Source organism: Pseudopodoces humilis, chromosome 10, assembly GCF_049639895.1.
Source record: "Pseudopodoces humilis isolate 2021_Gansu_Grassland_sample_001 chromosome 10, ASM4963989v1, whole genome shotgun sequence".
NCBI classification, from domain to species: domain Eukaryota; kingdom Metazoa; phylum Chordata; class Aves; order Passeriformes; family Paridae; genus Pseudopodoces; species Pseudopodoces humilis.
In genome coordinates, this window is record NC_142209.1 from 30,889,253 (window position 1) to 30,913,462 (window position 24,210).

At 51.2% G+C, this 24,210-nt stretch overlaps 2 protein-coding genes across 3 annotated transcripts; both read right to left on the reverse strand.

The window, feature by feature from the left end:
* Positions 1 to 304: 304 nt before the first annotated feature.
* DEPDC1 (DEP domain containing 1) lies at positions 305 to 9,702 on the reverse strand. 2 transcript variants are annotated; one of them, XM_088060177.1, is made up of 11 exons: positions 9,242 to 9,702; positions 8,527 to 8,671; positions 7,734 to 7,852; positions 7,209 to 7,339; positions 6,745 to 6,792; positions 5,922 to 6,062; positions 4,642 to 5,469; positions 3,925 to 4,097; positions 3,108 to 3,284; positions 2,736 to 2,921; positions 305 to 1,020 (listed from the first exon to the last, which is right to left on the reverse strand). In XM_088060177.1, exons 1-11 carry the CDS (start codon positions 9,607 to 9,609, stop codon positions 880 to 882), a joined length of 2,457 nt encoding a protein of 818 aa, XP_087916303.1. In that variant the 5' UTR covers positions 9,610 to 9,702; the 3' UTR covers positions 305 to 879. The 2 variants fall into 2 exon arrangements, with proteins under 2 accessions (XP_087916303.1, XP_087916304.1); XM_088060178.1 differs by lacking the exon at positions 4,642 to 5,469 and having other exon boundaries at positions 9,242 to 9,700.
* A 1,043-nt stretch (positions 9,703 to 10,745) lies between these two features.
* On the reverse strand, positions 10,746 to 21,482 carry CTH (cystathionine gamma-lyase). Its single transcript, XM_088060674.1, has 12 exons — positions 21,290 to 21,482; positions 19,634 to 19,715; positions 19,000 to 19,095; positions 17,556 to 17,665; positions 16,658 to 16,789; positions 15,409 to 15,466; positions 15,071 to 15,148; positions 14,294 to 14,446; positions 14,043 to 14,164; positions 12,320 to 12,372; positions 11,978 to 12,116; positions 10,746 to 11,323 (listed from the first exon to the last, which is right to left on the reverse strand). Exons 1-12 carry the CDS (start codon positions 21,449 to 21,451, stop codon positions 11,315 to 11,317), a joined length of 1,194 nt encoding a protein of 397 aa, XP_087916800.1. The 5' UTR covers positions 21,452 to 21,482; the 3' UTR covers positions 10,746 to 11,314.
* Positions 21,483 to 24,210: the final 2,728 nt, after the last annotated feature.

Consider the following 24,210-nt stretch of genomic DNA (forward strand, 5'->3'; position numbering starts at 1 on the left):
CTCATTTACAAAACCTCTTTAAAAACAAGGAGAAAAATGGGATTTAAGGTCCCTCCCAGCCCAAACCGGCTTGGGATCTCAGAGCCATGCAGTGGATTAATTATTATTAATTATACTTTCCCAAAAATATTCCTGCAGATTTAAACTCCTGTGGGGGGAACCTTTATCTTATCATAATTAATAACTCTGGAAAAAATAGGGAAAATTAGTGTATTCTGTTCTCACTTTATGGATCATCCATCACTCCTATTCTGAAAATCACACCAACAGATCCAAAATGAATTTACCATGAAAACATCAGAAATATGCTTCAAGTCTTTTAATATAAATAAATATCAAAAAGCTGATGAGGGTTTTACAGATGATATGAACAGAAGTATTTATGGAGTGAGATAATCATTTATTTATGGTGAACTGGCTCTCCAGTCCTGAACTCATAGAAGCTCCTTTGTTTAAAGACAAACATTTTGAGAATAGAAAAGGCACTTAGTCACAACACACACACACATAAGAGCTACAATAATGGCACAAATTCCCAACCAGAAACTTAAAGATTAAAACAGGAGGCAGGTCATTAGTTTCCCATAAAAAACCATATATAAATTTTTGGTTAACAACAGCTTTATGTGTATTTTCACATTTTCCTACTCCAATATATTGTAATAATTTGTAAACAGATAAATATTTTTTTTTTTTCTTTTAGAAGTTATTCCAAAGTATCTGCACAATAAAAAAAGATATTTTGGCACCTTCCAGCACAGTGTCCATGTAAACATTTCCTCCTTCTGCAGCACAGCCACCACCAAGCTCCCGCAGCAATTCCTTTGGTGATTCCCTCTCAGACTTCCAGCAGGGAGAAACTGCTCAGGAGTGGTGAGATCAGTACCTGAGGCTGCGAAATTTGGCTTTCCTGAGGCTCAGCAAGGGCTGTTTGATGGTGGGTTTGTTCTCCAGGAGCAGCGCTTCCGCCTCCGTCGCTGGGAACCTGCTCCCGTAGATCTGGGGATATTCCTTCTGGAACTGCAGCACACACGGGCACCAATGACAACAAAATCCCAGATCCCACAGAAAATTCCAGCTGTGCCAGGGCACATTCCATGCCTGCTGTGCCTGCAGAGCTGCCTTCCCAGGAATTCCCTGGATAAACGTGTTTTACCCAACAGGGAGCCAAGATTCAGCCTCTTTTGGAAGGGTTCTCCTAGGAAAGCTTACCACTGATTCCATGAAAATGAAAAGACCTGGAATCAGAGCGGTGGTTTGGACATTTTACCTGTTTCCCATGCAAGGCCTCAGGAAGGGATGAGAAGCTGTAAATACACCTGAACACGAGCCAAACCTTCCCACTGACGGATTCAAACCAGTGTCACTTCTGGTGTGGACACAACTGGGACCTTACCCTCTACAAAGTGCCATGGACTTGGCTTTTCCCAAGAATTCCCAACATTCCTCATCAAGGAGGATGTGCCCAGCAGGCCCAGGGCAGTGCCCATCCCTGTGCTGGCACTGCTGAGGCACCTCTGGGTCCTGGGATCATTTTTGGGCCTCCATTTCCTTCCTCCCCTTCTCTCCTGCTGCTGTGAATCATTTCTTACTCCTAGCCTTAATCAATTATAATTAACCATTCATTCTTCTCTAAATTCAGAAGTTTTGATGGTCTGGAACCAAACCAGACTCACTTTTAGAGTGAAAGTTTCCACACCACCCGCGGAAGTCAGAGCTGCAGGAGGGGCACCAAAGCCAAGTGTGGCTGCCCCGAAAAGCTGCTTGTTCAAATGGGAGTCACAAGACTTGCTTAGGAGATTCCAGGACAAGTACAAAACTATTCCATTGGGCAGAAAGACTTGCCAAAGGAAAGAAAAACCCTCCAGGATTAAATCCTGCCACAACTGCTGTGTTTTAGCTTTACTATGAGACAAGTTGTTGGTAGGACAGGGAAGTGTAAGATAATCTTGAGCACTGTAAATGTTACAAAACACAAAGCCAAGGCCACCAAAAGAATGTTCCAGGATTCTCAAGAGAGAATTTGGTCTCTTAAAGGCAAAAATTTTTGCTTTTAATACCTATTGAATTTAACCCCACCTATGGGATGTTAATGGTGACTTGGATGGCCAGTGCAGCACAGGAATCCAGGCTGCAATTCCATCAGGAATCACTGAATGGACAGCAGGAGCTCCAGCACAGTCAGTTGATACTGGTTTAATTGAAAACAATATTTTCATTGTTTGAACACCACTGCTGCCAGTCAAAGGCTGGGTTATTATGGAGTCATTTGGAAAGGACCTTAAATCCCATCTCATCCCAGCCCTGCCATGGCAGGGACAGCTCCCACTGTCCCAGGCTGCTCCAAACCCATCCAGCCTGGCCTTGGGCACTGCCAGGGAACAATTCCTGCCCAAGATCCCATCCAGCCCTGCCCTCTGGCACTGGCAGCCATTCCCTGTGTCCTGTCCCTCCATCCCTTGTCCCCAGTCCCTCTCCAGCTCTCCTGGAGCCCCTTCAGGCCCTGCAAGGGGCTCTGAGCTCTCCCTGGAGCTTCTCCTCTCCAGGTGAGCACCCCCAGCTCTCCCAGCCTGGCTCCATTAAAAACCATCTTTAAAATAAATCCCAGGCTGAGCACACGAAGCACTCAGGAGCTCTTGAGCACAAACATTTCTCAGCTCCTGTCCTGCCCCAGGCTCTGGTGCCTGAGCCCTTCCCTCACAAAGGCACTGCAGGAGCAGATGAAATAAACTCACCTGTTTTAACTTTTTCTTTTTGTCCTTCACAGAGAGGTTTTTATCCTTGATGATGTTCTCCAGGAGCTCTGCCATTGCAGCCTGCGAGGTGGAGACCTTTTGTTCTTCAAACTCCTGAGGAGTGATTTGTTTGCAGTAGGAATACGTTGGCAAGATGGCGCAAATTTCTTCTTTTTCCTGTTTGCGCTGAAAGAAAAAGGGCTCAGCATGCACTCACCTCATTCTGTACTATTTGAGTAAGTACCTAATAAACACCCACAAGCTGCAAAACAATATCTGCATATTCAAAATGTCCTGGGCTAATTTGCATTTTTTCCCAGCTTCAGAAGTAGCAATTAAATGAATTTAATGAACCATTCTCATGGCACCAACCTGAGCCGCCTTCATGTACTGGAGGTGATCCCACACTGCAACCTGCAGGTAAGTTGGGACTTGGAATATTTCCTGCTGATGGTCCATCAGGAAGGAGACCAAGCGTGAGGAAAGCAGCTCATCCAGGTCCTCCTCCTCTGCACAGCGCAGGACACAGCGGGAAAACGTCTGGATCAGCTGGAAAAGTGCAGCACAACTTCAGTGGATAAAGCTGTGGGATTTATTTCCCTCCTCTCCACTCTACAGAGGCACAGATCCTCCAATACCATCTTCCAAATATGGTCACACAAGGAGGAAAAGTCATTGTTGTTCCCTCATCTGAATTAAATCCTTTGGAATTGAGCAGCACTCTCAATTAAAAATACATATTCTAAAAAGGTAACAGCAGAAAAAGGCTTAACCTACAGAAAAATTAACATCCTCACAGAACTGTGGAATAGAATCCTGGAATGGTTTGGGTTGGGGCAGGGACACCTCCCACTGTCCCAGGCTGCTCCAAACCCATCCAGCCTGGCCTTGGGCACTGCCAGGGATCCAGGGACAGCCCCAGCTGCTCTGGGAATTCTATCCCAGGGCCTGCCCACCTTCTGAATAAAGAATTGCTTCCTACTTCCAATCAAAACCTCAATCAATCATCTTGACACAAGCGAGGTGGTGAAAACCTGCAGGCACAGCAGGTTTAAACCAGAATGAGATGGGCTTCAACCCAAACCAGCCTGCCATTCTAAATGGCAGCTGGGTGAGAAATCAGGAGGATTTCTGAGGACTCATCTGCATTCTTTTAATTGGCGTTTAAAAGAGCTTTTCCTTCTCTCACCAAGGACCTAGTGCCCATGGCATCGTGCAGCCGTGGCATGTCAACATTGCCACTGATCCTGGCCATCATCCTCAGCAGCAGCTGCAGCTTCCTGCGGTTCGGGGGTGGCAGCAGCAAGCAGCAGATCTGCAGAGCTTCCACTGCAATTCTTTCCAGGTGAGGCTGCAGGAGATCTACAAGTTAACCACAAAGACAGCTGGCATTAAGATTTGAAGCAGCTTCCAGTGTATTTTTACCTCAGTATCACAGGTTTTGTATTTTTCAATGTGATTATTTGTTTCACAGAAATCAGCTGTAACAGAAGAGAATGGACAGGCCTTTGTGTGGTCATCTTCAACTTCCTTCATTATGGTGCAATTAGGACCACAATACAATTAAGGAATGACACTAATTATTCCCAAACAATAATGATTCACAGAACAGAAAAAGACATCTCCAGCAGGCAGGTGTGTGCAGATTCCTGCCCCCACCACTTACCTGAGCAGAAAGGCCAATTACTGACACATCAAGCTCATTCTCCAAAGACACTACACACTACTGTTTGTTAGCACAGCTACAGCAGTTCAAACAATTTAGGCAGCAGATTTTCTTTACAAACCCCACAAATCCACGCTCTGTGCCTATCCACAAGCCTAGCAAGAGCGGCAGAGGCGAGGGAAGCAGGGATTAGTGAGGCCACACAAGGAGGCAGTACCGCATGCTGCAGAGAGCCCTTACTTGTGCCAGCCAGCACACAGGGGGAGGGGGGGACAGGGCGTTGTGACAGCGCTGTGCTGCTCCTGCAGAGTCTCTTGGGGATGCTGATGGCACAGCCCTCAGTCCTGCTGCCCACGGAGGGGGTGGCTCGTCCTTGCCCGCGGGGCTGAGGCCGTGGCTGCCCCGTGGTCTCAGCGCTGGCTCTGTCGATGGCCCCGCAGCTCCGGGAGCTGCTCCTGCCCAGCAGGCTCAGCTTTCCCCAGGAGCTGCCATCCCCCAGCTCCCCAGCCCCGGGACATGGGGCAGGCACTCTCCTGAGGCCGTGGCTCTGGCTTTGACCTGAGCTATGCCAGCCCAGCTCCAGCAGCGAGGTCGCTTTGTGCTCCTCTGGCAGTTCTCCTCTCGCCATGGTGCTCACGCCACCTCCCCTCAGGGCACCGCTTCCTCCTCTATTACACACGCTTGAAGCAGCAGCTCCAATTCTTTCCAAGGAGTAACACCTTGTCCTAAATGCTCCAGGTGGCTTTTGGTCATTCCTGAATCCTGCAAGGTTCTGGCAGCTGCCTCCTATCGTGTTCCCAGCACTCCCTTGCTGATGTGGCAGTTTGTGCTGCTGCCATTTCTTTCCACGGTGGTTTTGGGCACTCAGTTCTTCCGAGGAAAACCTCCTGGAAGCTCCTCCTTTCTCCTCCTCATCAGGCTCTTTGAGGAGCAGGCTTAGGAGAAGACACTCAGTGGACTTGAAAGAGTTCAAGTGAGGAGTTTTTGAAGGCTGAGGGTCACATTTCTCCTCTTGGACAGAACGTTTTCCACTGCCCAGATCAGGAATTTGGATGTAGCCACACATAACTATCAGGAAATGAGAGAGATGTTAAAGATGCAAGTGGTATGAAAATGAACCAGTTCAGAGAGTTGCTAACTGGGCAGACAGACAACAAAGCTAAGATATTAATTAAGAAGACTTTAGTTCATTCCCAAAGCAATTCAACAGGATCATTGCAACCAACATGCAATAACAAAGACAGGCAACGCTGCAATAGTGAGGAGCAGGCAGAACAAGCACATCTTTTAAAGTTTTTGTTATTGAATGTTTAGAATGTGAGCTGAAACAGCAATTTAAATGGGAAATGATGAGGCAGAACTGCATTTTAATTCACACTAATACAGAACGGAGTGATGATCCTCCTCAGACTGGAGCTCCCACACAGATCAGGGGGCCAAGCTCTGCTTTGAATCACACATTTGTCCCCCAGCTGATCTGAACTCAGAGCTTCCCTGACTCTTTCTAAATTCATACATACCTAAGATATTAACAAAGAGCTCATAGTATTCAAAAGTAAGCAATGGCTCAGGAAGACTGAGAAAATAATCAGCAACTGTTCTGAACACGTCCCGCTCAAAGCCACTGTAGGTGGCTTGGCTCATGTCATTGTTCCTGGGCCCTGAAAAGAGGGGAAGAAAGGAAATCACACCAAAATTCCACAATCCCATTATAAAACAAAATTTTGAAGATCAGCCTAAATTTATTCTTGTTTCACAAGCAAAGAATCCTATCAGCAATCCCCAAATATTGTATTTGGCACAATTTATAAGCAAAACCAGTGTAAAAGATTCCAGGCAGCCACTGAAGAGCTGTGCTCAGTTCTGTTCCACATTAAGAAAATAAATAAAGAAAAACTAATCTGTGGCCTTTATAGGTTCCTCAGCAAAATAATAACCAACCCTTGGCATGTCCCTTCGTTTCCAAGTGAAGGGATCCCAATTCTCCCACAGGGAGTTCAAGCTTCTTGAGCAAAAGGAAGCTCAGCACATGGGGAAAAAAAAAGCTCATTATCTCTGGTTTCATTTGAGAGGCACTCATCTCATTAATTTATAGTTGATTGTTCAAAAACCAAAGAAAATTGATCTCCCCAGAAGTGTAGGAAATGTTTTGGTCCAGCTAAAAGCCCAGGACTGGAAAAGCAAAGTCCCTTTCACTCCTGAAAAACTGCATTAGAGGAAACCACCCCCAGCTATTGCCCAGTTTCTGAGCTGGAACATCACAGCTGATTGCACACACACAAATATTTCCCTTTCAACTCTCAAAAGAGGTTTCTGGAACTTAAAAGCTCCTCAGTGACTTACAGTAGGCCAAGCACTTCATGGCTGACAGCACCCAGTGAGGGAGGTCTTCTGAAATCCAAACAGATAAATGCATCACTTAGACAATTAACAACTAATAATGGCTACATGTATTAAACAACACAAAGTACAGAAAATTCCATTTAAAACTGATTTTAAACATTGCTACACGTGTAATTTTGATAGGATAAAGGGGAATAACTTCAAGCTGAAGGTGGGCAGGGTTAGATGGGATATTGGGAAGGGAATTTTGGCTGCTCCATGCTTGGAAGTGTCCAAGGCTGGGTTGGAGCAACCTGGGATAGGGGAAGGTGTCCCTGGCAGGGGTGGAATGGGATTTAAGGTCCCTGAGCTGTGCTGTGGTTTGGGGGAAAAGTATAAACAACAGACTGTGAATCAGATTAATTATTGTAATTATTGTTTATAAATAAAGAATTTTTAAGCAAATCTAGGGAAATAAAAGTCACCTGCTTTGTCCTGCAGGATCACCACCCCGTGCTTGCTGGTGTTGTTCATGTTGTACATGACAAACTCAGGGATGATCTGGGCTGGCTGCAGAACCTCCTCCAATGAGGGCAGTCCCAAAATGGTTTGCAGACTGGGGCAGGAAGAGAGCAAAGATTTGAGAGGAATGGAGGAAAACAAGTTCTTTCCATATCTATTCACAAACTCTTGAAGAGTTTAAGCGCTGTTTGATAACTTCTCCCTTCCAGGAGGAGAATCTGAGGACACTTTTCCCTGGGACAAACAGCAACAATCAGCAAGGAAGAGCACCTGTGGTGTTTAAAATATATTTCAGCACCAGTACAGGATCAGAAATCCCTTAAATGCAAGAATCCAATGTTAATAAACGGATTAGAAAACCTGTGTAAACAACAGAAAATATATTCAACTTAAAACATTGTTTTAACTTAATTAAAAACCAACCACAAAAGATTGATTGGGCTATTTCTTACTAAATGAGAAGGTGCTGTGTGTGATTCCTCACTTACTGTATCCGGATAATATTTCTCCATGTTTCTTGCACATATTCCTGGCTTATTTCCCTCCTTTGCAGTGGGTCTTCCTTCTTTACTTCTGTTAAATCAGGTTTTGGTCTTGCTAAGTTTTCCTGAAAATGAGTGGTTTATACTGTAAGATAAACAAGCCTCTTAAGGCAATTAAAAGTTAGAGAAAATTGGAATTAGAACAGGGCATTCTGTAGAACATCAAATTCCACAAGAGCTGGGGAGTAACCTGCAGCACTGAAACAGAAGCACACAACTAAAAAGAAATGGAAAAAAACCCCTGATCAATCCAAAATCAGCAATTTAAAAGGTAAAACACCTCAAATCCAGATGTATTAATGTGTGCATTATCCTCCTTTTGGAACCCAAACTCAGAATTTATGCACATAAATCTCAGCTGAATCAAGGGCCACACACACATTCCATCTTCTCCACAAAGATGACCAATTACACCATTTGTGCCTTTTATGTGTCCCCCAAAGGTAAATTAAACTTCAACAAGGCCCTGTTGTGCAGATTATTTCTAGGACTTCACCTTCCAGCCCTCCCAAAACTTTCAAATCCCTTAGCAAGGATAATTCTGCACTGAGACAAAACAAAGAAAACCCAAACCAAAATATCCCCCCCATATTAATTTATTTCTTAATATTTCTCAATTCCTTTAAGTCCAAACTATTTTTATTAAAGGAAGATGCCACAACAGAGCAGTGTCACTACATTTTAAACAATAAAAACAACACAAGACAACTGCAATGCTGAAAGGAACAGAAGTTATTACCAGAGACTGCAGGAACTCCTGTTTTTTCCAAGTCCTCTTGGATGAACTGGGCAGTTTAAAAAGTTTTCCTTTGTCTCCAGGGAAGTTTTCCAAGTTCTCCCTTGGTGGGCTTGGTAGAGGTTTGACTGGAGATGTTGGAGGAAACCTGTAATGAATGGGAGAGATGTTAAATTAATTCAGAATTGATCTGTAATCAAATAAATTACTTGACAAAACAAAACCTCTGATTCCATACCAGAGTGACTCTATTAGATTCACTAGAAAAAGGAGAACACTGATATTTTTTTATTTAATTTATCACATGATAAAGTAGCTCTGGGCTGTTTTTCCTGATGCCAAAGTCAAGCTGAAGATGTTGGCACAGCCTGAGGCCAGAACGTGAGAAGAGAGGGCTGTCAATACCTTTCATTTCAGAGCTCTTTGGCTCTGTTTCCCACTCAGACTTTGTGTAAAAGGTCCAAGAGAAGCAAACCCAGCAGGCAGCTCCTACAAAACACCCTGGCTTTACTCCAAAGCACCGGAGTGCAGTTTGAATTCCAGCAGAAACCTCGGATGGACACACACAGGAGCAAAATAAATCAGAGGAGCAAAGCGATGCTAATAATCAACTTAAACTAACTTTGCTCAATCCAAAGCAAGCTCTTTTCGCAAACCCGAGCGTTTTTCATTCAAATTCTCACCCTGAGAGACCACGGAACAATTTAAACCTCAGTACCTGTACAGGGCACCGTTGTCCTCCAGGTTTTCAGCTCCCCACCTGCCCTTGATGTCCTCGATAACGTGATTTTTGAGGAATTTCCGCAGGAGCTGCACCGTTTGCTGCCGGGTGACGTCGGGCCCGAAGCTGCTGTGGCTGCGGAGCACCGGGTGCAGCCAGTCCGCGGCCTCGGCGGCGCTGAAGCAGTTCCCGTACGAGCGGAGCCGCTGCCGGTGCCGCCGCACGGGCATCCCCGCTCGGAAGCAGCGGGTGACCTCGTTCCACTGCGGGGACACGGAGCGCGGAGCTGCGCGACAGCGGCCCCGGGACACCCCGAGCGCCCCCGTGTCGCGACAGGGGGTGGCCCTGAGTGCCCGCACGGGCATCGACACAGCGCGACAGAGGGCAGGGCGAATTTGGTACCCCCAATATCGCGACAGGGGGCAGGGCGTGGGAGGCCTCCAGGTACCCCCAATGTCGCGACAGCCCTGGGGCGTCCCGGGGCTCCCCCGTGTGGCGATATCGGGCGGGGCACCCCCGGGGACCCACGTGTCGTGACAGCGAGCAGGGAGTGTCCCCGAGCACCATCGCGACAGCAGGTAGCGGGGTCCCAGAGCACCCAGATGTCGCGGCGGCGCGTCCCTCAGCGCGCCCGTATCGTGACAGCAATCCCGAGGGGCAGAGCCACCTCCCGCTCCGCGGCGCTCGCACGGGTGCCACGGGCGCCCCGTTCCCCCCGCTCGGTGCTCACCAGCCTCGTGGCGCGGTACGGCCCCGGCCCCGGCCCCGGCCCCGCTCGGGGCTCACCAGCCTCGGGGCGCGGTTCGGTCCCGGTCCCCGGGCCGGCCCCGGTCCGGCCATGGCGGCCCCTCACGCCGCGCAGCACGGCGCCCCCTGGCGACCCCGCCGCCCGCCCCACGGCCGCCGCCGCCGCCCCGCCGTTCGAATCCGCCGCCGGCCGCTGATTGGCTGAGACAGGCGCACGCGACACGTGACGTCACGCGGCGGGCCGGGCGGACGGGACGCTTCAAGGCCGCGGGTTCGGATCCCGACCCGAGCACCGCGCGGGTGTTAATTACCCAACGGTGATTAACAACAGTGACGGGAATTCATTAAAACCAGTTCGTTACTTAACAGTGATTAACGTGCTGGGACAGCTGGCCCCGCCTCATGTCAGAGCTGCTCCTGAGGTCTAGGGGGTGGCGCTGGGTGGGCTTTGAGGTCCCTCCCAACCCAAACCAGTCTGGGATTCTGTGGAATGAGGAGGTTTGGGTGGGAACACCCCCACTCTGGTTCTGTCAGGATTTAATCCCTCGCTGCAATGAAGGTTATTGTGCCTGTGGCCAATACAGAATTGTCCTTCTATTCTCCATCTCCCCTCTCTCCCCTCAGCTCCATCCCCCCCCTCTCCCCTCAGCTCCATCCCCCTGCCTTCCCCACAGGGAAATTCCAACAGTTCCAGGGTCACTCCATCCCGTGATTTTGAACACAAGGAGTACGTGCAAATGAAAACACAAGCAAGGAAAGGAAAAGCGTATTTTAATTAAAAGTATTACAATCATTCCCACAGCACATGATTTTTTTTTTCTTAAAAGAGACAAAGACTCCTCTTTAGAAAGTTGCTATTTACCAGGTCTTGGATTTCACTTCATTTTCAATAAAACATCAAGAGAAGAAAAAGCTCTTCAGCAAATTTCCAACTTAATTAAAATAAATCTGAGCTCAATCAAGTTTCTGAGCTGAGCTGATGGGTGAGAAGAGAATGACCTGAGAGCAGCAGCACAAACCAGCCCTTGTGCCCCAAATCTGCAGCAGCAGGAGAAACGCTGAGCTCTGCGGGGAGAACTGGGATCACATTCCCGGGGTGCCCACGGCTGCTCCCACACAGCTCCTGGCTCCAGACCTCGCCAGGGAGAGCCCAGGCCGTGCCCAGCACACCCTGCACAGCCAGGGAGAGCAGCCCAACAGCAGCACGGGACAGCCCCAGGAACCCAGGCTGCAATTCCCAAAGGCAAAGCAAGAGAGGTTTGGTTTTCCGTGTCCTTGTCCACAGCCATGTCCAGTTCCAAGTTCCTTTTTGACCCCCAAGGTTTATTTAAACTGCAGGAAGGAAAGGGAGGGATCATTGGGCTCTGCCCCTCTATCAGCCACACATTTTTATTTCCCTTCCCATAAATCAAAGTCACAAATTAGCACTAGATTTTGTTTTCGTGCTGGCAAAGAGAAATATGTGGAGTTACCGATGATAATTTTCCCTCTCATAAGAAAACCCCAGCATTCCCCCCAGTAAAAAACAACCACACACAAAAAGAGAAAATACAGGAACAAACCTTTCCTACCCTCTCTGAAACTCCTCCCTGACAAACCTGAAACTCACCCTGAGCCCTGAGTGAGTCTCCCTCAGCCTGACCTGAGCAGGGAAATTCCCATCACTGCAACCCCTGGGACATCCCAGCTGTTCCTGAATCCAAGGGGAACAGTGCCTGGGACATCCCAACTGCTCCTGAATCCATGGGAACTGTGCCTGGGACATCCCAACTGCTCCTGAATCCATGGGAACTGTGCCTGGGACATCCCAACTGCTCCTCAATCCATGGGAACTGTGCCTGGGACATCCCAACTGCTCCTCAATCCATGGGAACTGTGCCTGGGACATCCCAACTGCTCCTCAATCCATAGGAACTGCCCAGGGTCCATCTGGGAGGAGCTGAAGGTTGATTGGGGATTATTTTTGGAGGGGAGCTCCTCACTCACCGCAGCCTCCAGGGCCTGGTCCAGGTCTTTGATCAAATCCTCCTCATCCTCCAGCCCCACCGAGAGGCGGATCAAGGTGTCAGTGATTCCCAGAGCTTTCCTTTCCTTCTCAGGCACTGAGGCGTGGGTCATGATGGCCCTGCAGGGATAAAAACCATCATTGATCTCAAGAATTTGGGAGTTTTATTGGCAGAAGCAGCCAGGCTGGTTCCCTGCCAGCACCCCTGCAATGGCAGCAGGATCTGACACCTCCTCTGTGCCACTCGTGTGACCCCACAGGTGCAAAGAGCTCCTGGCAGCACTTCCTGCAAATGATGGGAATGATGGGAAGGATGAACTCACGGATGCTCTGCCAGGCTCTCGTAGCCACCCAGACTCTCAGCCAGGGCAAACACCTGTGGGAGAAAGGGAAAGCAGTTGTTATCAGGAGTGGGAAGTTGTGGGATCACATTTATGAGAAAATGAGCATTCACTAAATGAATTAGTTTAACCTTCTGAAACAAAAGAATAAGGTCATCTTTGTAGATAAAAAAAGCAATGTTGCAAAAAAAAAAGAAGCAGAACAGTTGTTAACAAACAAAGGGGTGTCAAACCAAGTAAAATAATGCTTATAGCATTGACCAATTAGATTAAGAAAAAAGACTTGTGCTTGCCTAGCAGACAAAATAGAGCTGCCCAACAGGAAATGAGTAAACAAAGCAAAGCAACCAATCAAACAATACATGACCGTATAAACCATGATAAAAAGTAAATATAAACAATGTTTAAAACCACAATAAACAGCTGTTAGTTGGTTCATATTAAATCGTACAAAATTCTTTATCTCCTCAGGAGGTTATGGATTCACTGAAAGAGAGCTGATGGAATCAGGGAATATCCTGAGTTGCCCACAGGGATCATTGATCCAGCCCCTGGCCCTGCACAGACACCCCAACATTCCCACCCTGAGCATCCCTGGCAGCGCTGTCCAAACCCTCCTGGAGCTCCGGCAGCCCCGGGGCTGGGACCTCTTCAAGGACTTGGAGGAAAAAGGAAAGTTGAGGGACCTCTTTTCCCCAAGCTTTTCTATAATAACTTTTATATTCTAAAGTGTAATAGCTGTAATTAGGGAATAAAGTTCACATCTGGCAGGTAAGAGCTAAGACTGAAAACAGACTCATCCTGGCCCATCCCTGGGAGTGTCCAAGGCCAGGCTGGAGGGGTTGGAGCCACCTGGGACAGGGGGAGGTGTCCTTGTCCATGGCAGGGGTGGAATAGGGTGAGCTTTGAGGTCTCTTCCCACCCAGAGCAGTCTGGGATTCTGTGGAATGACTTTCCTACCACCCCAGTGACAACGTGATGCTGTCCAAGTCACAGGGCTTGGATAGCCATCCCCCTCCTCCTGGGCACATCCCTGACAGCTCCTGCCAAAGCCAGCAGATCTCCTGGGCCAGGATTCAATCCTCTCCCTCACATCAAAGGATATTTTGTGGGCAAATCCCATTTTCAGAGGACTCCTTTCCAGGGGATGACTTCAGCTGGCCAGGAGGGCAGGGAGGAGAAGGAAGTTCTAATTCACCTTTGCCACTCGTCACTGGTTGTTTTTCCAAGACCAAGCAGCAGAAACACCAGGGCAGGTGCGAATTAAGCAGAGCTCAGGGCACAAACACCTCCCAGGGCATGGGCAGAGCCAACCTGGCCAAACACCAGCACAGGCTGGACCAAGGACCCAAGCAGGCACTCGCAGAGCCAGGGGCTCCCTCTCTGCCCCACGAGTCAGGGCTTTCCTCAGTGGCTCTCCCTCCCTCCTGAGGGCACTTTGCAACAGCCCAGCAGAGCTGCCCAGCTGCAGAAAGCCCTTTGTCAGCAGCAGCTCCTGGGCTCAGCTGGCCACCCTCACTCTGGGAGCAAACAAACACTTCCAAGGGGCTGAGGTGTCCCTTTGTTCCCTCTCATTAACCCCCATGGACAAATTATCCATGGATTGAGAGGGGCACACACACAGCACTCGGCAGGAAAAGCCACTTCCAGCCTCCCCTCAACGGGGCAGGTTCAGCTCCCTCTGAGGGTGATTTTATTCCTTTACCTTCAGGTTCTTGAGGAAGGCAATGGCATTTTCTTTTTTCCCTTTGATGTAGAAGGTGATCATCCCAGGACAGCCCGTGCACTGCTTCTGCATCACATGGTACTGGGGGTGGGAAGGCAACCCTGGAATGGGGAGAGTTGGGAGAATTCCCAGTAAATTCCAGTGCAGAGCTGGGCACCCAGCCCCAGGAACGGGGTACCACTGCTCCCAAACCCCTGCCCTGGGATGCTCCCAAATCCCTGCCCACCCACCTGGGTAAATGACCTTCTCCACCCGGGGATGGGTTTCCAGGAACTTGGCCACAGCCAGGCCGTTCTGGAAGTGCAGCTTCATCCGGATGTGCAGAGTCTTGAGCCCCCGGTTGCAGAGGAAGCAGTCAAAGGGAGAGGGGACAGCTCCCAGGGCTGTGGGAATGGGAATAGAATTCCACAGAATTCCACAGCAACGTTGGTGTTTTGCATTCAGCAAAGTCAAACACACCCTCATCTCCAGCATTCCTGAGCTTAGAACAAGTGGGAAGTCACCCGAGGCAATCTCTGTTCCTCATCTCCCACATTGGGGAGACAATTAATGAGGCCAATTAATAAGCTCAGGCCTCAAGGATTACATTTATTTGGCACAGTGACCTTCCCTGCTGAGGGCACAACCCTGGACAGGAATTTATTCCTGACAAGAGGGAGGAAATTTGCTGGAATCAAGAGAGAACAGAAAATCCTGCATTAGGCACACCCTGATGGGTGAGTGAGTTTCAAACCCCCCAAACTGCAGCTGGGCACCTCAAGGGTTTCAGGATAGACCTCAGTGCTCCCCTGAAGTGCCTGGGAAGTGGAGACCAATGTCTCTCCTTTCATTGGAGTTTTTCCTTAGTGGAGTTTTTATTGGAGGATTTTTAATTGCACTTTACTCAGTTCTGCCCATTCAAGTCACATTCCCAGGCAGATTTCCCACTTGTGTGCATGCACACCCTCCCCAGCAGGAGCTGTGGATGTGAACAGGATTCCTGTCAGGAATTCCCTGTCTGGACTTACAGTTCTGCAGGAATTTGAGCCTCTCATAGAGATCATCCCGGTTTACAGAGACCAGGCCCAAGAGAACATCGCTGTGCCCTACAAATGACAGGGGACAAGAATGGGATCAGCCACTCCAGCTGCTCCAGGGTCCTGCCACAAACCCCCAGGGACACCTCCCACCACCCCAGGCTGCTCCAAGCCCTGCCCAGCCTGGCCTTGGACATTCCAGGCATCCAGGGGCAGCCACAGCTGCTCTGGGCACCTGTGCCAGGGCCTGCCCACCCTCCTGGCCAGGAATTCCTTCCCAATCTCCCATCTAACCCTGCCCTAAGGATGTGCTCAACTCTCAGACTCACCATTGATGTACTTGGTTGCAGAAGACACACAAATATCAGCCCCCAGGGACATAGGACGCTGAAAGAAAAGTTTAACTCAAGTTTGGGTGCACTCAGGTTCATTCCCAGCCATTCCAAGGGCTGGGAGCTTACACAGGAAAAATAAGTGTTGGAACAAACACAGAAACCTGACAAGATGACAAGAGAACATGTGCTAAAAGCAGCAGCACAGGGAGGCACTCTGAATTCAAGGTAAGCACAGGAAAATGGGATTTAAAAGCACTGCTGCAGCTCCCACAGGCTCCAGGGAGAGAAGAGAGTGAGCACATCCACAGACAGTGCACAGCTGGGAAAAACCAGTTCTATTGCTCAGCTGAGGCAGGGACAAATCATGGCATTCACCCAGAAAGTGCATTTCCATGGGAAATGAAGGACTCTACTGCAAAGCAAAGAACTGCTTTGTTTTCCAGGTGTTGGAGAGCCTGCCCTGCAGGAGCCGAGGACAGGAGGAAAGGAGGTTCCCTTGGCAGCTCTCTCCCCTCACCTCCCAGCTCTCTGCCCAGCAGCCCCTGAAGTGGCACAAACCAGGACACGGATGGGCAAGAGCTGGTGAGCAGTGCCAGATTTCTAATCAATCACTAATTAAGGGACTTTGCACATGATATCAACACATTCTAAAGAGTGAGGGGCATCACTGTTAAAATGGAACAAAGCAGGCAGATGCAAAGACTGCTGCTGCCACATTGAACACAGACTCCCATGCAGGGAATGTGGAGATGCCCAGCAGAACCATCATGGAAAGGGCCTTTTACCCTCAATATTGATGGACAGATCACTGTAAAATTCTCCTTTTCTTAGCCCAGTGTGGTGCCTCAGCTACTGCTCACACCAATTAATCATTAGCACTGGCTTTCCCTCCACACCAGGCTGCTCCACACACATTAACCAGCACCCTGTGTTCTTCCACACAGCCCTTTTTGGAGGAAATTTGGAATTCTGAAGTGAGTAACACATTGCAGGGGAAATCTCGAGGATGCTGCTGTGTTCCAGGCCAACTGCAGAGCTGCTTAAGCTAAGCATTAACACTTTCTGCAGAGTTCTCTTAATTCAGCAAGATCACAGTGCCCTGAACAGGCACTTGGCACTCTGCAAAAAGGGTGACTTTACACCTACAGCACCAAGCCTTTGCTTGGTCTCCTGGGAAATAGATCTGATACAATCCCTTTCCAATCCCTTTCCCCATCCACCTGCCCTGGGGCAGGTGACACACCTGGAAATAGGCAGACATGAAGGTGTTGTCCACTGCCAGCAGCACCCCCGGCTGCCTGTGTGCCACGTCTGCACAGGCTTGGATGTCGATCACCTTCAGCGTGGGGTTGGTGGGGGTCTCGAGCCAAACCAGCTGCACAAACCCAGAAATGGCCAGGTCAGAGCTGCCAGTGCTGGGCTGAGTCCCAGGGGCTCTGGAGCCCAGAGGTGCCAGCTCCCCGGGCTTGGTGTGCTGGGGACGGGCAGCGGCCCCGCCACAGCCAGGGGAGGCTCCAGCCGGCTCCTCCGAGCTCAGGGAGGTTTCCCTTCAGCCGGGCTTCAGCCATCCCAGCACATCCCAGCTGGAGAAGGCCTCACACAGCCGGGACAGAGCCTTTTCCCAAAGCCTTTCCCAGCGGAGTTCCCTTCCCCTGGGGCAGGGGATCTCCCACCCAGCGTCACCGAGCAGCTCCGGCTCCGAACTCGGCCTTCCCCTGCTCTCTCTCTCCTTTTCCCTTTCCCTGCTCTCTCTCCCCTTTTCCCTTTTCCCTGCTCTCTCTCCCCTTTTCCCTCTCCCCTTTCCCCTGCTCTCTCTCCCCTTTTCCCTTTTCCCTGCTCTCTCTCCCCTTTTCCCTCTCCCCTTTCCCCTGCTCTCTCTCCCCTTTTCCCTTTTCCCTGCTCTCTCTCCCCTTTTCATTCTCCCCTTTCCCCTGCTCTCTCTCCCCTTTTCCCTTTTCCCTGCTCTCTCTCTCCGGGGTTTTTGCCTTTCTTAGGATGTTTTCCATGAGGCAGCACAGTGGGATATGGTGGGTCCAGCTGTGCCCCGAGCTGCACCCTCAGCTTGACACAGCCCCAAACTCAACAGGAGCAAGGATAAAACAATTTAACACCCCTTTAAAACCCATTTCCCTCTCCCTTACCTTGGTGTCTGGTGTAATTGCAGCTTCCAGGCATTTTGGTTTTGTGCAGTCAACAAAAATTACTTTCAAATTATTTTCGGAGGCTACTTTCTGGAAATACCTGTTTGTGCCTAGAAAAACCCAAAAATGACAAAATGAAACAACTTCCTTAACTTCCATTCCCTGCTCTCCAGCCTCTTGTCTTGCATCATGCATTCAGGAGGGCACAGTTTTATGCTGCACACCAAAAATGGCACATTTTTATTTTCTTTATTTACAAAGTTTAAAGATTGTTGTAGATTTAATGATATGAATTAGTAACAAGGTGAATATGGGATCAGAGTGATTTAGGAAGTACTTGAAATCAATGTGGGGTTTATGATCAGGAAGTTAAACAGAGAAGAAGAATCAAGGGGAAGACTCCAGCTACTGCTTCCCATCATTCCATTAAAAATGATTCCTTCCTGTCTTTGAAGCCTTTCCCTGGAAGATTAAAAGATTCCAGCAGCAACAGCTGATCAGTGGATGTGCAGCACTCACATTTTCCACACACAGGAAATATTGCCTGGATTAAAAAGGAATTGATTGGGTCCTTTTGCCAAGGTTATCCCCAGGGACTCAGTTCTCCATCTGAGCATGAAGGGATGGAACACAGAGATGGATTCTGTGAGCTGAAGGAAACATCTGAGGGATGTTTGGTCTTTTGTGAGAAACCCTTTCTTTATAACAAACCAAACCAGGGGAGAAACAATGAAATTCCCCCCTGCAGAAACCAGCCCAGGCTGAGGCTTTAATGGGAATGGGCTTTGCCTGACAGACCCACCCTGAGCCCCTCTGAATGAAGAACTGAGCCCCTGCTCTGCCTTAATGACTCTGATTAATTGAGTGGTGGGGGAAGGGCTGGGAGTGAGAGGAGCAGAGATTCCTGCTGGCTCCAGGATCCAGCTGCACTTTGGAGGTCACCTGGCAGGGCAGAACTGTGACACGAAAAGTAAATGTGTGTTTTTACTGGATGTACACAAGCACAGGGAACTCACTGGCCAACAGTCACCATTCCCAGGGAGGGCAAAGGGGATTCCTTTCATTTTCCAGCTATTGCTTGGGAAAAGCCACCAGTGGCTGGGCTCTGTAACCTGCCCTGCACAACACCCAGGCTGGATCTGTGTGCCAGGGCCCAGAGCAGGGCCAGCTCTGCTGGTCAGTGACACAGGTGACCCAGCCAGGACACCAATGCTACAGCAGGGACAGCCAGGCTGTCCTGGGAATCGGAGCGAGCTCACCCTGCTGCAGGACTCTGCCAGAGCTGGCTGCACTCTGCCACTGGGGAGGTGAGTGGAAGGGGCATTGATAAAAACAGGCTTCAAAAACAGTGAGGTCCTACACGGGAATTCAGAGCTCCTGAGAGCCACAGACAGGTTTGATCCCTTGCACAATGAAGGCTGAAGCCACAGGGTGCTGTACCCACCTCCATAGACATCATCCATGCAGATAACTGTGTCCCCTGTCTTCAGCAGGTGACAGATGTTCAAAAGGGCTGCTAAGCCAGAGGAATAAGCCAAGCCTGAGGAGAAAGGAGTCAGTGGCAGATGGGTCGTGTTTGATGTGACACAACAAGTCAGACTTGCCTTGGCCTTCCTCACTTTGCCTCTGAAAATAACCTGTTCTGTCACTGTCTCATTGGGAATGTGGAGCCAGTGAAAGCAGGAGCTCGATGTGCACAGCACAGAAACAGCACAGACACTGGGACAGACTGGGACAGACTGGAATGGGCTGGGAATGGGGGCTGCCTGCTCCCACTGCCTCCAGTGCTGCTGCACAAGGACGGATCCAGCTCAGCTCAGGCATCAGCCACTGTGAGGAAGCAGGAGACAAACCCAGGGATGGAGCTGGACTCTCCTGAACAAGAAGTTCAGGGCTCTTCCCCACCTTGGAGCTGCTCCTGCCCACAACCAACAGCCAGAGCCGTGGTCACGGAATCATGGAATGGTTTGGGATGGAGGGACCCCAAAGCCCACCCAGTGCCACCCTGTGCCATGGGCAGGGACAGCTCCCACTGTCCCAGGCTGCTCCAAGCCCTGTCCCACCCATGAGGTGCTCACAGTATTTGGCTCCATCGAGGGCGGCCACAGCCTTTTCCAGGCAATCCCGAGTGGGGTTCCCAGACCGGATGTATTCATAACCCTGCGGTGGGAATAGGAAACAAACATCAGAGAGAGCACCGGGAAAATCTGTTCTAGGCTCCTTAAAGAGCCCTGGCTGAAGGCACTCAGCTCCTCCCAGAGAGCAGGAGGGTGCCAGGCATCCAGCCAGGCATCCCTGCCGGGAAAAGGGGCCTGGGATGCACTGGGGCAAGGAGCCACATTGTCCTGCTTTTCCCCAGACATCCACCTGTGGCCACTGTGGGAGAGAGGGCTTGGGCTGCACAGTCCAGCCATCCTCAGGCTGGCTCAGGCTGGAAGGGACCATGAGGGTGCCCTGGTCCCACTCCCTGCTCAGCAGGGCCATCCCAGAGCACAGGGCACGGGATCCTGTCTGGACATGTCTGGATATCTCCAGTGAGGGAGACTCCACAGCCTCTCTGGAGGGAATTCTCAGGAAAAATGTGTCCGTCTCCATCACAGCCATAGGGTACTGGCCAAATCCTCTGGTCAGCTCTTGAGAAGCCACACATTTCTCAGTGCCACAGCTTTAATGCAAATTCTGGGGGAATTTAATAAGGAAAATACCACTCATGCATGCATAGATGCAGTTGTTACCAAAAGAACCTGCTGAGCACCCTGGGATTTGCCTGCTTTTAGGATTTTTCTTTAATGACAACTTCCTCATAGTCAGGAATCCTGCAGATCACTCTGGCAGAGCTCCCGGCAAGAACATGGATCCTGTCATCAGGATGTGGATACAGCAGCGTGACTCCTCATGAGGGCTTCCTCAGCACAGCTGGGATTCTGTGTGGAATGAGGAATCACAAGGCAAATTCCCCCTGCCTGACCAGCACAGCTCGAGTTTAGAGCAGGTGCTGATTGAGAAATGGCAGCTTTGTGCCACGTCCCGTCAGAAATTCAGCAGTTTAATGCAAACCTTTCCAGCACTTTCTACGGGGCACCCGCAAAATCCTTAGGAAATATTCCTTTGGTTTGGAAGGGAAAATGAAGCAGGCTCTTATATAAAGTGTGCGTAGTGGAGCAGGAATTCTGCCCGGGCACTGGGGCGGGTGCAGGGCAGGGAGAACCTCCCAGATTCCCGGCTCCGGGCAGTCCCTGGGACAGCATCCAAGCGATCCCTGCTCCCTTTTCCCCGCCTTTCACACGGGAATCATCCCAACCTCATCCCAACCTCATCCCAGCCTCTCCCGACCCCCGGCCGCTGTGGGAGCACAGAACCCCAGCTGGGTCCGGCTGGAAGGGAGCACAGCGGCTCCTCCGCTCCCATCGCTGCTCAGCAGGGCCATCCCCGAGCACAGGGCACGGGCGGCTCTGGGATGTCCCCAGTGAGGAGACTCCACCGCCTCCCTGGCGAGAGCCCCGCTCCCAGCGGAACGAGATGCTCGCGTTTGCCCGGGAGCTGCCACGTGGGGAAACACCGGCACCGGGAGCTGCCTCCCCTTCCCCGGACCTGCCGCCTCACGGACCCCCGGCCGGAACGCCGGATGCTCGTGGCCCCCCGGGTGTGCCCAAGCCCGGAGAAGGGCTCGCTGTCCCCGTGGGTGACTCAGTGCCCCGCGCGGGGCTCGGTGCTCCGGTGGCGGCCGCACTCACCGCGTGTTCGCCGGGCGCCCGCTGCTTGAAGGTGGTGGAGAGCGAGATGGGCGGCACCACGGCCCCGGAGCGCCATTTCTCGGGCTCCTGGCCGGCGTGGATGGCATCAGTGGCGAAGTGCTTGAAAGGCGGCAGAAACCCCTCCGTCCCCTTGCCTGCCATGGCCGCGGCTCTGTCGGACCGGCCCTCAGCGCTCTGGGGGCTCGGCGGGGCGGGACTTTCGCGCCTCCTCATTGGCTGCGGCGCCGGCGGGGCGGGGCCCCCGCGCCCTCCCATTGGCTGCCGCTGGGGCGGGGCCCGCCCTGCACAGGCAGCGCCTGCCCGCTGGGGGGCGCCCCGCTCCGCGCGCTGTGGGGCCGCTCCCGGGCGCCTTCCCCGGATCCGGGGGCGCCTTTCCCGGGGAATAACCGGGAATAATCCCGCAGCACGCGGCTGATCCATAGGGGAGCGGAGTGCTCACTGCCCGGCTGCGCTGCCTGCAGCACCTCAGCACCGGGGAATAGCTCCAGGCGCGGCACAGGCCGGGGGGCACCTGCTCTGGGGAAGGACCTGCAGGTGCTGCAACGAGCTGTCCCTGAGCAGCAGTGTCCAGTGGGATCCTGAGGGACAACGAGCTGTCCCTGAGCAGCAGTGTCCAGGGGGATCCTGAGGGACAACGAGCTGTCCCTGAGCAGCAGTGTCCAGGGGGATCCTGAGGGACAACGAGCTGTCCCTGAGCAGCAGTGTCCAGGGGGATCCTGAGGGACAACGAGCTGTCCCTGAGCAGCAGTGCCCAGGGGGATCCTGGGGTGCCTCGGGCAGAGCATTCCCAGCCGCTCAGGGAGGGATCCTGCCCCTGTGCCCAGCCCCGGAGGCACCTCTGGAATGTGTGTCCAGCTCTGGATCCTCAGCACAGCAGGGACAGGAGCTCCTGAGCTGAGGAAGGGCCTGGAGCATCTCGGTGCCCAGGAGAGGCTGAGGGAGCTGGGGCTGCTCAGCCTGGAGAGGAGCCCCAGCTGAGAGGGGCCCTCAGCCCTGGCTGTCCCTGGCTGTCCCTGGCTGTCCCTGGATGTCCCTGGATGTCCCTGGCTGTCCCTGGATGTCCCTGGGTGCAGGTAGGGCAGAGCAGGGCCCAGCAATGGCACCAGAGGAACGGGATGGATCTCAGGAATTCTCCCTGCACAGGAGGCAGAACTTCTGCCCTGGGCAGTGCCCAGCCCTGAGCAGAGCCCAGAGAGGCTGTGGAATCTCCTCTCTGGGGATATTCCAGAACCACTGGGACACAATCCTGTCCTCTGGGATGTCCCTGCTGGAGCAGGGAGGTGGCACCAGAGGAGCCACTGTGGTCTCTTCCAGCTTAACCCATCCTGGGATTCTGTGATTAAAAATTAATTCACTGGGTCTCCCTGCCAAGGTTATCCCACATGGACTGACATCCATGGAACAGCACTTTGGCATCTGAGGACAAAGGGCACGCGTGTGCTGAAGGCCACTGATGAATGATTTTATATTGGGTTTTGTAAGGAAACATTTTCTTTACAACAAAAGTATGGATAAAATCTGAGCAAAGCTGGATCTAAGAAGAGCAAGCCTCTGGATGTGTGCAAGGCCACATCCCAGCCCCAGCACACAAGCAGGAACCTGGGATTTAGGAGGGAGGAATTCCACTCCATGCTGACAAATCTGCTTGCTGTAGGGAAGTTCTGTTGATAGAGGGACAAAAAACCCCATTCTCAAGAATGTGTAAGTGTAAAGTGATCCCACTGTTGGGATTCCCTACAAACACCAGCTTTCCCAGAGCCCTTCCTGTGAGTAATGCCTTGTTTCCATTTCTGGGGTGAATAAGGGAGTCCATAATAAGCTGGTAAACAGTGACTTCATACCTTCAGTAATTAAAAATACAGCGTGAGGCTTCCAACATCAGCTAAAACCTGAGCCAATCCCTCCATTCCACAGCTGTGCTCTGTGTGTGTTTCCAGCACGGGAGACATCAGAACTGCTGACAGTGCCAACCTCTCACATTCTGCCTGCAAGTGGGTTCGACTTTCCTCAAAAAACAAGGAGAGACAGAAAAATCTCATTGGAAAAAACCACTGGAGTATTGAGCAAAAGCAAACTGTTAGGGTCTTTTTCCTAGAATTGCTTCAAATTCCATATTAAGATGGTAAAAAGTTGTGTGGGAAGCAGCTGGGGACAGCAGGTACAAGAATTCCTGAATCTGCCTCAAATTCTTGGTCACCTGGAATGAAGGAGATGATGTGAACTTGGAAAAAAAAAGGTCACCAGGAAGCCAATTCTGTTACCACAGAAGCTCTGGTCTTCCTGGCAACTTGGGTGTTGTTTCCCCTGGGAGAGTAAGTAAAAAATCCAATTCACCAGGAATTTGGGACATCATAATTTTCACAATTACTCATCCCATATTGGAAGCAGAAACTTGCAGAACTGGCCCAGGAGCAGGAGGTGCAGTGGGAAATTTGGACCCAAACAGGGGAGCTGACAATGCACCTACAAGGGCTCGCACCACGACAGGGAGACTGTCCCGTTTTTCCTTTTCCCTGCTCGTGTTTTTGAGGAACACCTGTCCAGGTCCCATCACTTCCCAAAGAACTTTCCATGGATGGTGGGAGAGCACTGGAACAGCTGCTCAGAGAGTCGTGAAGTTTCCTGTCCCGGTCCCTCAGGATGTGCCCGTTAGGACCGATCCCGTCCCTCAGGATGCGGCTGTGGGACCGATCCCCGATCCCGCCCCTCAGGCCGTGCCCGTTAGGACCGATCCCGTCCCTCAGGATGCGGCTGTGGGACCGATCCCGTCCCTCAAGATTCGGCTGTGGGACCGATCCCCGATCCCGTCCCTCAGGATGCGGTTGTTGGGATCAATCCCCGATCCCGTCCCTCAGGATGCGGTTGTTGGGATCAATCCCCGATCCCGTCCCTCAGGACGC